Source organism: Zootoca vivipara, chromosome 11 (genome assembly GCF_965207765.1).
Source record: "Zootoca vivipara chromosome 11, rZooViv2.hap1.1, whole genome shotgun sequence".
Taxonomy (NCBI): Eukaryota; Metazoa; Chordata; class Lepidosauria; order Squamata; family Lacertidae; genus Zootoca; species Zootoca vivipara.
Window position 1 is genome coordinate 993,754 of NC_142594.1, and position 14,605 is coordinate 1,008,358.

The 14,605-nt window shown below is 46.2% G+C and overlaps 1 protein-coding gene across 3 annotated transcripts in view; it reads left to right on the forward strand.

Moving 5' to 3' along the window:
* Positions 1–6,461: 6,461 nt before the first annotated feature.
* The window catches only part of ADCY1 (adenylate cyclase 1), a 175,123-nt gene continuing 166,979 nt past the window's right edge, over positions 6,462–14,605 (forward strand). For all 3 annotated transcript variants that reach the window (XR_015946466.1, XR_015946465.1, XM_035101384.3), the window contains exon 1: positions 6,462–7,221. Coding sequence is in view for 1 of the 3 variants with exons in the window: in XM_035101384.3 (XP_034957275.1) it covers positions 6,472–7,221 (750 nt within the window). In the remaining 2 variants the exon portion in view is untranslated. The remainder of the gene's footprint in view (positions 7,222–14,605) is intronic.

Sequence of the window (14,605 nt, forward strand, 5' to 3'; positions counted from 1 at the left end):
AAAGAAGTAAAACATGCATGGCTCCATACTGGTATCTTCATCCCTGCAACCACCTTGGAGTGGCCCCAATTTGCCCAGACTATTTGACGATTTTAGGTCTCAGGTGTCTGACATTACCCTGGCAGCCTAGCCTTCAGTGGGAGGGAAGAGCATCTTAAAATCCTCTTCCTCGGTCTCAAATAGCTTCAAGGATAGCTGATAAACACTCTGGTGCTAAATCATCCTGCCATTTGTGCCACTTTTAGTGGTAGATAAGGATAGATGGAATGCAGAATAGGAGAGACTCACAAATGCAGAACACACAAAAATCAAGCCTAATGCATTCTAAAAGGTTAAATGCAATTGAAGTGAAACATTGAAACATTATTAAAATAATAAAAATATACATCTGGTCTCTAATTCTTATATCATTATGATCACACCTTATCAAAGTTATCAATCTACCTATTGGGCATTTACAAAACTATTAACACATTTTTACAAGCATTGAATATCACAGCATAACAATACAATACAATACAGTGAATGACTGAGATGAAAATTAATAACCTCCCTTTTAAGGCTTCCTTGATCCAACTAATCTAAGGAGACCAACCTCATTGATTCAAAGATGAGAGTCCTTTCAATCATTGATAGACTTTTAAGAACCTTGGGAGAAGTATTCTCCCTTGCTATGCTTTACACTCAGCAGGAAGATCTATTTATAAAGAAACTTGAAGTTTTTCTTCCATCAGTTTACTTTTGTGCCCAGTGTCAAATTAGTCTTCTGGACCCGATATCTTTGTTATTCCACAACAACAATTCCCCTTTAATGAATCCATGTGGAAGGGCTTTCATTGATCATCATCAGTCTCCCAACTGGCACAAATGTTGACACGTCCTGAGAGAATTGTCTTCACCCCTTGCCATCCTCTGTGAGAGTTTTTATCTTGCCTTGATCTGCACTCTTGGGTAAATTGCTTTCTCACCTTCCAAAGGGGCTCCAAAAGGCTAACTGCACCTTGAGTACACTTGTCCAATCGAAAGGCTAAGTCCTATAGCCCCAGAGTTTCAGGTCCAGAAACCAATTTGTTATATTCCAGTAGGGGCATTGGCTAAATTCCTTGTGGGGACAGGATACTGATACCATACAAAACTTTCAAAATTTCCATTCTCTGCCAGTTTGCTAGTTACTGTGACAAAATCAAAGTTCAAGTTCCTTCATGTTCCAAAAATATCAGAAATCTGCTCTACAGTAACCATCCACTTCATTGCTTACAGCTTTGGAGTGTAATATAGAGCTCTTTGAGGCACTGTGTGGGAGAGGGCACACAGGAGCTATTGTGTCACCTACGCTCATTCCACAGATGGACTAAGGTCTGTATAGGAGAGCCATCCATGTCAGTCAGACCTGACCACCACCAAGCCCTCTCCAAATTATCCAGATCCATTTGCTTCTCCATTGACCCTTTTAGTACTCCTTGTATTTGTCTGCAGATAGCTTTCTGGGTCATGTGGCCAGCATGACTGAACCACTTTGGGCATAAGGAGACACTGTGATGAGTGTCAGAGTGCATGGAAATGCTGTTTACCTTCCCACCGGATCAGTACCTACCGGTAGTAATCTACTCTGCTGGTGTGCTTTCAAACTGTTAGGTTGGCAGGAGCTGGGAAGTAGACTTACCCATCCCCGGGTCCTTTCTTTTAGTACTCCTTGTGGTATGTGAAACACAGAGCAGTCAAGTACAACATCCCTAGAGTGGACATAAAAGGGGATGTCTGGACCAGCCAGTTGGAACTTCCTGTTTCCCCCTAGGCTGGGACAGACTTCCTCTACATGTGACCAGAGGTGGGCATGGCCTCACCTGTGCAGGTAACAAAAGAATAGGAATGGCCACCATCTCTCTCTCTCTGACTACATTCATGAAAGAAGCAACATCTGCTTAGCCTAAGATGCTCTTTATGGGATATATTCCAGGTATATTACTTTTGTAACTTAAGTCTGCCTTCTAGGATCCATCTGTGAACAGAATGTGAGTGAGTAAACTCTTTTATACTTTTATAGAAGATTGTCTCATGTCTATTTCTTTTATGAGGGACTAACGGGAAAATTACCAGGTAACTTATTTTAGAGGCTTTAGCGAGCCTGAGCAAACACATCCGCTGTGCAAGTTTAAAAAGGGGAATGTTACTCTGCTAAATTGTAGAACTTGTTAACACAAGTTGGAAAGGATATAATCAAACAAGATATCATCTCCTGCATCCCTGAACATTCCCACACTCCTCCTACTTCTGCCAAGGGAGGTGAACTAACCATGACAATAAAGCCTGTGTGAAGTCTCCTACCTTCAAATCACCTGCCCAGCCAACAAAACTAGATCTCTGAGGTGTTCTGCTATATGTGTTGGCCCAATTACATTTTGGTACAGAGACATAGTTTTCATGGTAGTCATTAAATACTGAGCTGCCCCAGAGAAATCAATCTCAGTGTGCATGTCGCTATCCCCCAAAACAACAATTTTGCCATCCTCAACACCACATCCAAAATTACCTCAGTCAGTTCAGGCAAGGATTTCACTGGGCAAAGAGGTGCATGGTACACAAACAGATTCTCCAAACAGTCCCAATGGCCTAACACAAGGTACACATGCTTGAGATTAACATGCAAATGCACAGAGAATCTGGAGAGAAAGAAGGCATTCCAGATCAAGGGTCTAGAGTTAGGAGGAATGGTTGAAGCAGCTGAGTACAGTGGTACCTCTACTTATGAATTTAATGCGTTCCAAACACACATTTGTAAGTAGAAAAAAATTGTAAGTCGAATCCCATAGGAATGCATTGGGAGAAAAAATTCGTAAGTAGAAGCAACCCTATCTAAAAATTCATAAGTACATAAAATCCTATCTAAACCGCATCCAAGATGGCGGACGGAGTTCCATTCGTAAGTAGAAACATTCGTAAGTAGAGTTATTCGTAAGTAGAGGTACCACTGTATGTCAAACCTGGAAAAGAGGAGACTGAGAGGGGATATGAGAGGCATCTTCAAATATCTCAAGGGCTGTCACATGGAAGAGGGAACTAGCTTGTTTTTTCCTGCTCTCGAGGGTAGGATTTGAACCAATAGCTTCAAGTTACAAGAAAGGAGATTCCAACTAAACATGAGAAAAAAATTCCTGACAGTAAGAGCTGTTCAATAGTGGAACTTTCTCTCTTGGGAGATTGTGGACTTTCCTTCCTCGGAGGCTTTTATGCAGAGGTTGGATGGCCACCTGTTCTGGATGCTTGAGCTGAGATTCCTGCATTGCAGGGGGTTGGACTAGATGACCCTTAGTGAGCCCTCCAACTCTACAATTCTTTGATGCTATGATTCTATGTATACTTCTTCTTTGTGATTTCTCCTTTCTTCCATTTCTTATACATGCCCTTCTTAAATCCAAGCTTATCTATAAGCTCCTTATGAAGCCACCCTGGTTTCTTTAGATGCCTCCCACTTTCCTTTCTTATTGGAATTGTCTGCATTTGTGCCTTCAGTATTTCACCTTTCAGAAACTCCCATCCATCTTGCACTCCCTTCTCTTTTGAATATTCTGATCATGGGATGTCCCCCAGTAGCTCCATAATAAATAGTTTATTCTCCATTGCAGTTCCTCACCAGACTGCTAATTGTTTGGACTATGATCATATGAGACTAGAAAAACATATGATAAATGTATTTGACATTTGATGGAAGGGGAGTCTTATCATTCGTTCAGAATGGAATATAGTTATCATTAGGTGGTAGCAGAAGTCAATACCTTTTAAGAGGATTGGTACACAAGACATGGGATCCATTTCAAAATGGGTTTGCTGCATATCTTCAAGGTGCAAAGGACTGCTGCTGGGGCAAGGCAGCTGTGGCCATTGTCTAGCGTGTTGCTCTTGTGAGGGAGAGCTGGAGCTCTTGCCTTATTGTCAGAGTATCAGGGAATCTGGCCATACCTGCTTATTGCTCAGCAGGGTCTGGAGCCCTGGGTGCTGCTTGTTGGCTTTCATAATAATAATAATAATAATAATAATTTATTTATACCCCCCCCCCATCTGGCTGGGTTTCCCCAGCCACTCTGGGCGGCTTCCAACAGAAAAATAAAATACAGCAGACTATTAAACATTAAAAGCCTCCCTAAACAGGGCTGCCTTCAGATGTCTTCTAAAAATCTGGTAGCTGTTTTTCTCTTTGATAGGAGGGCGTTCCACAGGGCGGGTACCACTACCGAGAAAGCCCTCTGCCTGGTTCCCTGCAACTTGGCTTCTTGCAATGAGGGAATAGCCAGAAGGCCCTCAGCGCTGGACCTCAGTGTCTGGGCAGAATGATGGGGGTGGAGACGCTCCTTCAGGTATACTGGACTGAGGCCATTTAGGGCTTTAAAGGTCAGCACCAACACTTTGAATTGTGCCCAGAAACGTACTGGGAGCCAATGTAGATCTTTCTAGACTGGTGTTATGTGGCAGCTGCTCCCAGTCACCAGTCTAGCTGCCGCATTTAAAAAAAAAATCCAAATAGCTGCTGCATTTTGGATTAGTTGTAGTTTCCAGGTCACTTTCAAAGGTAGCCCCACGTAGAGCGCATTGCAGTAGTCCAAGCAAGAGATAACTAGAGCATGCACCATTCTGGCGAGACAGTCTGCAGGCAGGTAGGGTCTCAGTCTGCATACCAGATGGAGCTGATAGTGCCCCCTCTAGACGGTCCAGAAGTATGTTATGGTCGATGGTGTCAAAAGCCGCTGAGAGATCCAGCAGAACTAGGAAACAGCTCTCACCTTTGTCGCTAGCCCACCGGAGATCATCAACCAGTGGGACCAAGGCAGTTTCAGTCCCATGATGAGGCCTGAATCCCAACTGGAGGGGATCCAAATGGCTCATCGAGGGGCAGACAATAACTGTAGGGCTGGAGTGCTGAAACTCAGTTTTGCTGAAAGGGTTGAAGCCCCCTCTCATCATCAGTAACGTCTTAAGGGTATCCAGCGCCGTGGTTCAGGAATCCTCCAAATGCCCCTCCCCCACAGCGGCCGTAGTGCGCGGCTGAGGGGCGGAGATGGAGGGTGGTGGAGCCTGGACGGTGCGCACCACCTTGCAGGGGCTGGTCGGCCTCCCGCCCTAGATTGGCCCCTCCTTGGACCCTCCCTCCAGTGGCCACTCTGGGACGCGACAGTGGAGGAAGCTCAATGGCCAGGCGCTACTGCCACCTGGGGGGGGGGCCGCCGGCAGCAGCTGCTCCTAGACACCAGCCGTTCGGCGCTCCTTCTGCGCCCCTGGTGGCCGGGCGCCCTGACGCCTTGCGCCACCCAGCCCTGCTCACCATCAGCACCTCTAGCTGCAGGTGTGAGAGCGCGCCATAGATCCCATTACAGATTTATGGTCTGCTTTGCTGGGGTTCTGGTCTAGTCTGGAAATGCAAGGGAAAACACACACCGGGTTCTAGCACTGTCCACGCTTAGACCTTAGCTTAGAACTGAAAGACCTGGTAGATTTTACAAAGTTACCTTTTCACGCAATTCTGTGTAGAATCGTGAGCTAAGGAAATCTCCTTGGCCGGTCAAAATCAAAGACTGAGGGTGAGCGGAATAGACTCAGAGAAAGCACCAGGCCGCCCCGTCCCGTTTGCTGGCTTCTCCCGGCCATCGCCATCGCCCTCGCGCTCGAGCGGCCGCTCAGCCCGTGCTTTTCGCTCCCATCCCGCTCGTCCTTTGAGCGCGCAGCCTTTTCCTGGGAGCTTGGAGACAGCCGTGGACGCGCGCCTGGGCGCGGACTGGTGCGCAGAGGAGCGCGCGGGCTCCCGCGCCGCCGGCCGGCCCGTGCGGCTCAGCGACCACGCGGCGCGCGCGCCAATCCGCTCCGTGCGGAGACGCGTCGGGCTCCTCCGGCAGCAGCGGCGGTGGCGGCGGCAGCGCGCAGGCGCAGGCCGTGCCCCGCGCCGAGAGGCTGGTGGACGGAGCCGTGATCACCTGGCCGCCTCGCCTCGCCTCGCCTCGCCCGGCGGGGAATCCCCTCGGCCAGTCCGTCTTCCGCTCCCCGCAGCCAGCAGCGCCGTCCGGGTCGCCTCAGGGGCCGCTCGTTCTTCGCGCCTCCTCCGGGAGCCGCTTGCTGGGCTCCCGCCGAAGCCGCCGCCTCGCTGCTCTCAGGCCGCGTTGCCCATGCTGCCCACCCTGCGGACTGCGCGCCTGGCCGGCAGCCGGAGGATTTTCCTGGCGGGTGGTCGTTCGCGCGCGCAGCGCCAACGCCGCTAGTCGCGCAAGAGGCGTCCGGCGCGGGATCCCTCGCCCTTGGCGCCTCCTCGCAGCGGCTCGGAGGGGCTGACTTGCTGCTGCCGCTGTCACTGCCGTTTTCCCGCGTTCGCCGAAAGGCCGCCGCCCGCCCCGCCCGCCCCGCCTCTTCCATGAGCAGAACGGGAGCGGCGGCGGCAGCGGCGGCGGCGGCGGCGGCCCCAGAGCCTCGCTTCTCTTCCCCGCCGGGTTTATGAATGGCCTGGCCATGGAGGACCTGCCGTTTCAGAAAGCCAGGAAGGCGAGCAAGAAGAAGTGCCTCCGCAGCTGCGGCTCCTGCTGCTGCTGCTGCCGCCGCCGCTGCTCCGCTGCCTCCTCTCCTCCCGGGCCAGCGCCAGCAGCGGCGGGCAGCCAGAGCTGCGGCGGCGCCCCGGGAGCGGCAGCGGCCGTCGGAGGGGCGGCGGCGGCGGCGCTGCTGGACGGCGCGTCGGCGTGCGAGGAGCAGTTTTCGTGCAAGGAGCTCGAGTCGCTCTTCCAGAACTACAACCTGAAGCTGGAGCAGACGTCGACGCTGAAGGCGCTGGCCGTGCTCATCGCGCTGACGGGCAGCCTGGCGCTGCAGGAGCTGCTGTCGGCGCCGGGACTCACCATCTCGAAGGGCTCGCACCCGGTGCACTGCATCATCTTCCTCTCGCTCTTCATCGTCACCAACGTCAAGTATTTGCAGGTCACGCAGCTGCAGCAGATCGTCAAGCTCACCTTGCTCTTCAGCTTCACCTTCGCCTTCCTGTGCTGCCCCTTCTCGCTGAGCGCGCACGGCGCCGAGCCGCCCAGCGCCCCCGAGCAGGGCATGTGGCAGCTGCTGCTGGTCACCTTCCTCTCGTACGCGCTGCTGCCCGTGCGCACCCTCCTGGCCATCGTCTTCGGCGGCGTCGTGGCCGTCTCGCACCTCATCGTCGCGCTCACTTCGGCTAGCGCCAAGAGGCAGCCGCTCTGGAGGACGGTGAGTGCGTGCGCCCGGCGGGCGGGCGGGCGGGTGGGCAGGGACCGAGGAGGACCGACGGGGCACGGCCGGGCTGCGCTTCGTCGCAAGGGCCTCTCCAGAAAGCTGCCGAGGAAGTTCCGTTCAGTCCGGGGCTGAGATGGCGGGCGCCTCCCGGGGCATCGCCAAAGAGCTGGCTTTGCACATGGCCTTATCTGGGCTGCCCCGCCCGGGTTTCGCTGTCGGGGATGCTGCTCGCTCGAAGATGCCCCTGGGGTCTGCAAACTGGGCTTGGGGGTCGAGAAAATAGCTCGAGCTGCGTGTTTTCTGCCTATAGCTGATACAGTGGGAAATGGGTGCGCTGAATTGTGTGGGTGAAGGAGAAAGAGAATGAATGTCTGGCAGCACATGGCTGCTTTTGTGGAGGAACAGGGTGCTTAAAATGTGTGTGGTTTATTAAGTGTTTGCTGTTTGTGGAACTGCTGAAAACAGCTTATCTATGCCCAAGATGATACGGACACCGTATAATGTGCAGAGAGAGAAGGCATATATCGCCAAGTTTTCAACGAGATAGCAGAGTTATACTCGTAGTTTAAATGGGATAAACATGGACAGCGGAAAGCTGACAGCGAATGAGGTTGGACAGGGGGGGAAAGTTTCTTTTTAATTTAAATCGCGTAGAAGATATTTTGATGGAGCCCTTTGTCTTCCCATCTCTAATTCCATATAGGCAAGCGGATGTTTTCGGGAACCCTCTCATTCAGCCCCCCTTCTCTCTGCTTCCCCATAGCAGCTGCCCGTGCCTCTCTCCGCCGCCCTCCCCCCACAGGCTCCCTCCGTCCCTCCCTCTCTCTCTCGCCCATTAATCCCGTGGCGGAGCTGCTGCTCTACAGCATCTTCAGGAATGTGCTGTTGCAAATCCGCCCCCCCCCCCGCCCGCCGGCCGCTATTTATGGCTCTGCAGGGTTTCCTCAGGTGTCCGCAGCCTAACGGACGTGAGCTGGAAAGGAGAGAAGAGAGCAGGGGAGGTTTCAAGATTTGAGGCCCCCGTCTGCTCTTCTGAATCTTTGCTGGGGGGAAGAGAGAGGATGCAGGTGGGAGATGGTTTGCTTGTCTGTTGTTTTGGCAGTTCACAGATGCTGTTGGCTTGGGCGAATCTAATTTTCAGAATAATAATATAGGTGGAAACAAAACAGCCTTTTTCTTCCATGGTGCTTTCTGATTCTATTTTCTCTGGCTGACTAAGACTGTCATGACACACAAACATCACCCACAGTGAAAGAGGGGAAGTTATACTGGCTGGTTATTGTGGTTGAATCTTTCTGGATTTTGGACACATGCTCACGGATCACATATATGTGCTCACACCAAATACATAAGGAGACGCATGTAGACAGCTTACAAGATTACTCTTGGCTCACTGCTACTGAGCTGGTGGACAAAATAAATTGTGTGTTTGGAGGGAGGGAGGGAAGCATGGGGGGAGGGATAAGCTGAGCTTTATGATTTACCCAGATTATCTGGTAGTCTATTTTTAAGTGCATGGTTGAGAGGTTGAGAGAAAATATGTGAACAGTTGAACTTCAAAGAATAGATTTCTGTGCCAAAGCACGTGCCAACAGCCCAGTTTTCAGTTGTACAATAAAATTTACATATTTATGAAATCCCACAACATTTTGTGCCCAAAGGGACATGCTTTTCAAGTCATGTGGGTGGGGATGGAGGAATCTGTGTTCTCTCGGTTTCTTCTGATATTCTTATATATTTATTTATACCCTACATTTTTCATTGAAAGGGACTCATGGCGGCTTACATATAAAATTGGAACAGCTAAAAACATTGGGGGGGTTGTTAGGGAGAACAATAATAAATAAAAAAATTAAGCATTTATAGAATAAATGCTATATATAAAAATATAATAACTTTTTAAAACATGAAGACAATTACCATAAAAACAGAACAGCAGCCAGCCTTTCATTAAAAGCTGTCAGTTCTCAAAAGCTTGTTATAATAAGAACAGGCAGGAGTTCACATGCTGGTTGCTGATTTTTCCAATCTTAAATTCAAGCCTCATGAAAATTTGCCAGCATTTTAGTGTGCATTTCTCATAATAAACACATTTTTGAATATCGTTTTGTCAAATCTACCTTTTTGCCTGCCGTTGTTTCCTAATATAAATGTCAACGGATGGCTGTGTTTTGGTTGCCTGTTGTTTCCAAAATGTCAGTTGGATGGGTTCTTTAAATGTGAACTGCTTCAGATTTCTCCTCCACACCTAGGTGTGAGTGCGCAGCCTTGAATTGCATCTGCTCTCTTTTAAAAAATGAACAAAGCAGCAAAATTTCTCTACCGTTTCCTGTGGATATATATATATTATCGTACTTAACAGTTTTCCAACTCTATTGTCTGCATGGTTGTCTTCTGTTCAGGTTATTCAGGAGATTAATGGAACTCCCTAGTAAGTGTTTAGGCTTCAAACTATCAAACTTACTTGGAAGTAAATCCTATTTAGATCAATGTAACTTATTTGTGAGTATACATATTTTGCATTGGGGCTAAAAGTTATTACTGGAAGCTAGTGTTTCCTATAATGTTTTGAAAGCAAGGTGTAAGCATTTTTATAAATTACTCAAGGTATAAATATTGAACTTACTCACATTATGAAAGGGAGAGGGTTTCTGGAATGGTAATTTCCTCTGACTACATTAGACAGGAAACAATTGGCACAATCCAATTGAAAGTAGCTGACTGGGTGCCTTGAAATAATGAGGAGTCTTCCACATGTACTATATAGAAAAGCAAAAATTATACATATTTGAGTTAATCAAAAGCAAGGCCATCTATGTCAGGCTGGTATCATGGAACCATTTCATCAGTCTAACTGTCTTTCCATTCTGTTTTTAGTTACCTCTGTTGTTATATGGAGGGCTGCACTCTTGTGTACCAGCTCAGTAAATGAAGTCATCATTTTCTGACCAAGAAAATAACCCATTTTAAGTGAGAATTACAAAACAGAACATAACTTGCTTTAAAGGAGAAGAATTACTTTAAAGGAACAAAATAGCTTATTTTGTTTCCTCACATGTAATCAGAAAGCCCAGAGAGGCATCTAAAAGGAAGTTTTAATGGGTGTATGTCCCATTTAGCATCCAAAACAGGGCAAGGTTATCCAAATATAATCCCTGGTTAAATAAAGAGCTGTATGAGTTAAATGTATTTTGGTGTAGCTTTCATGATTTTGAGGTTTCTCTTTACCTGGAAGACATAGGGCATGAGCAATTGAGCATGCAGATTGAGTATCCTCCTGTATCTGGCCTTCTTTGAGGTTCTGGGGAAAATGAGAGCGGCATCTCTGCTTGTGATGTGGGTCCCTTGATGCTATTACAACACTGGCAAATGCCTGGCATTGCTAAACACTGGAGCCGACACTGTTTGCAATGATAATTTACATTGTTATAAAGAACCTGTACATGCAAACTGGATACATGTGGAAGAGTCAGCAGATATCCATGTCCTAATAGCATTTACTTGGGTTACTGATTGCATTAAATGCGGCTTTGAAAGGATTTTAGATATTTATAGAGACAAACTTTAGAGCAAACCAACAGGATGATGGGTAAATATCAGTCAAAGATGTGGCTAGAGGGCAAAGCAGTAGGCAGGGGTATTTTGTGGCATTGAGAGATTCTCTTGGCAGTTGTGAGATCAGGAGAGATGAGTGAATGCATTGGGGGGAAAGACTGTTCTGTACTAAAGAAACAGCTTTTGAATTCTTTGAAGATTCTCTCTACCAAGGAGGATGAAATTTCTAGATGAATAGCATTCCAGAAACTTACACCAGGAATGTGGCAAAATGTAGGTGTCTGCCATATCCCATTGAACAGATATATGTATTTTTTGATATGACATTGTACAGTAATAGTCAATTGTTTTGTATTTGACTGTGTATATCCAACTCTGCTTCTGTTGCTTGCTTTTTGTTTAACTGTAGAAATTGGAGTTCTTGGTGAAGTCCAGAAATAAACAGTAAATTCCAAGAACTTGGGCCAGGAATCCTGGCCTGAGTTCTTGCAATTTACTGTTTATCTCTGCTTTTTGTTTAAAGCACTGAATAAAGAATATGCCTGTCACAAGATGAAAATGTGATAACCTATCAAGTGATTGAGGTGGCAGCTTTTAGAGCCTGTTAAAATGAAAGGAAATGTTGATTTGCAATGTTTCCTAGTTAACACACTCCCAGCAAGAATAATCTATAATGTAATACATTTTGTGTTGTCACAGGATTAGCATTTCCCCCAACTGTGTTACAAGAAGAGTTAAATTGCAGGCTGAGACCATGGTTCAGGATGTCACTGGCAAAATGTTGTTGAAGGCATTGCTTCAGGTAGCTGACAAGAATTTAAATCTAATGCTATAATCACATATATTGTTTTGAATTGGTACTCCAATTTGCATCCAGTATAATAGGTGACTATATAATCACTGAATCTCTCACGCCTATCACACAACACCACAAGGCTTTTATTTTGTTGTTTTCATATGTCTTTCATGCTGTGCAAAAATGTGTGACTATCCTTTACTCCACTGAGCACGAGGGGGAAGACTGTTAAGTTTTTGATGTTGCCCATGAAAGAAAGAATGAAATATTGTTCCAATGAATGAAAGCCCAACTACTGCTGCGTTTTCCAAATTCACTTTTGCTTTCCCCAAAAAATGCCACTGCTTGCTTATTTATATTTAGAATCCTTTTCAAAATATCTGTTAATTTTCATTCAGCTGCTTGAACTGTGATGATGTTCAGTCATGATGGCTATTTTCTGACTTGTGATTTGATTTCCTCCTCAGTGGCAACTAGAGTCTGTATAGGGCTTTGGAATACACAAGTTACGGTAGCAGTTCTGCCCCTGAAATAATTTTCTTTCTGAAAAGAATTGCAGGATTGAGGGGAATCTGTGGATCATGTAGTTCACATTGGTAATTAAACTGGTCAAAAACACTTGATTTTTAACCAGGCAGTAGTCAGATGTTGGCACGTAATTATTCCTGTTAGTTTAGAAGAAGTGTATTTTTTTAAGATTTAAGCTTAATTTAGTTAACTGTTATGAGACAATGATATGAAATTCTACACTATTGTGATCAACTATTTTTGTCAAAAGTGTTATGTGAATATAAATGTATATTAATAATATTCAAGACATTGAACAGTTAGTCTTGGCTTTTATTCTTGAATCCTTTGGATAGTTCACACCACTATGATTTTTTTTAAAATAAAAAAATAAATTTAACTACTAATGCACACATAGCACATTTAATAGACCCCCCCCCAAAAAAAATGGTTTGTGTGCTTCCAGACATCAGCAAACCTGGAGAGAAGAAACATTTACTTGAGTTTGACAATATGAGACAGTAAAAAAAAGAAAAGAAAGAAAGACTGCCTACACATGGGCATTCTTGGCTTCACGACATATTTGACAAGTCTGCTCACTTTTTTCGGTGGGCGGTGTTGCAGCCAAGCATCTGGCCCCCTGCAGTGATCTGGTGTGAGGGTGGTGAGTTGATGCCCCCCCTGTGCCATCCCTGCCCATCACCGATACTGGGCGCTACCAAGCCCCGTGTGGCCCCGCTGGCCAATCAGCACCGGTGGGGGAGTAGCCAGAGGAAATTCAACTGTGGTGCGGCTGGGGCCCCCTCCTCTCTCGTCCTTTTGCTGGATCTTCCAATCCACCTGATCTTTTATCTTGATTTGCTCTGACATGACCTTGCTGTGGACAAATTTCAGCTGCCAAGTTGTTGGGGCCGTTGAGGAATTTTTTCCACTTTGCAAATTGGCACCAACCATTTGGTTTTCACCTACCTGGTAGCAATCGTCACAACTTTGTGTGGTTAGGCATTGGGTAAGCCTTTGTTTGGTTGGAGTGAAGTTGTAGCCTCTGTCTGCCCCTCCTCATTAAGGGTATCCTGGGGATCTGGGGGTGTGGGTCCTGTCTGATGCCCGGACGTGAGCTAGGGGCATGCCATGACCCTAACGGGGACCCCTCGGGGTGCCCCTATTTGATGTAAGCCATCAGGCTCCCCCTATTGGTGGTTTAACCTTAACAACCTCCCTGCAGATGGATGGGAGTCGTGATATAGCCTGACTTCACCCATTGCCTAAACCAATCCACTCACACCAGTAACCAGTAAAGTTGTGGTCTAATTGAACCCATAAACCTAAATACTTTGTCGCTAGGTAACTGTGGGTCATGGGGCCTTGACACACAATATTTGAGTGCAATCAAATGCTAGACAGATTAACAATATTTTCCTGTCAGGTAAATGACAGTAAGAGCTGTTCGGCAGTGGAATTTGCTACCAAGGAGTGTGGTGGAGCCTCCTTCTTTGGAGGTCTTTAAGCAGAGGCTTGACAGGCATATGTCAAGAATGCTTTGATGGTGTTTCCTGCTTGGCAGGGGGTTGGACTGGATGGCCCTTGTGGTCTCTTCCAACTCTACGATTCTATGAAATCAACTAGTATACTGAAAGTATTCCCCATACCTAATCTACCTTAACATGTATACCAATTCTGAAAGGAGTATGGACTATTTTTTCTATGCAGGATCGTCTTGCATTCTGAGGTTGAGCTTGTAGTCCTAAACAGGGGAAATGGTGTCTGGATTTGTAGGATATGGAAGTTTCACCTTTAATGGACATGAAATCTGCTTTCAGTAGAAAGGTGACATAAAGCATATGTAACAGTGGAGGGCGCAAGACCTGTCTAGGATTCTAAGATAGCATTTGATCTGATCAATTCATGTTAAAATCTATTTTAATCCATTTTGTTTCACATGACTTGGGTGTGATATTTAAAATTACAGAAATCTATACTTGCTTTAATGTAAGTTTTCCACATCTTGCAAATGTCTATGTAGGACTTCTGTGCTTTATCAGTTAGATTAATCAACTCATATGTGTCCTGCTTTTAGAAACAGAGCAAGTTTTGCTCCAGAATGTTTGTTTTTACTCATGCAATTAATATTTTTTGAATTGTATGTATTTTATTTATTTGTTTAAATATTTTAAAACCATACTTTCATATAAAATATTGCAAGGTGGAATACAGCCTGAAAACACAGTACTACAACAAAAAACAATAGGAACATCAAACACAGTAAAAGCTGGATGGCAAAGAATCTGAAGCTCCAAAGGCCTGCCTGAACAATACAGGGATGACTCCTGCTAAACCTCTATTAGGGAGTCAGATTGGACCGAGATTGTTTTGGACCCTGTGAATTAGCACAAAAACCTTGACCCTGGCCCAGTATCAAATTGGTAACTAGTGCTGCTCTATCAGCAGTGGAGCATCAGAACAATTTAACATAATTGTATTAGATACAATATTACTCCTTTTACAATGGATCCAGTAATG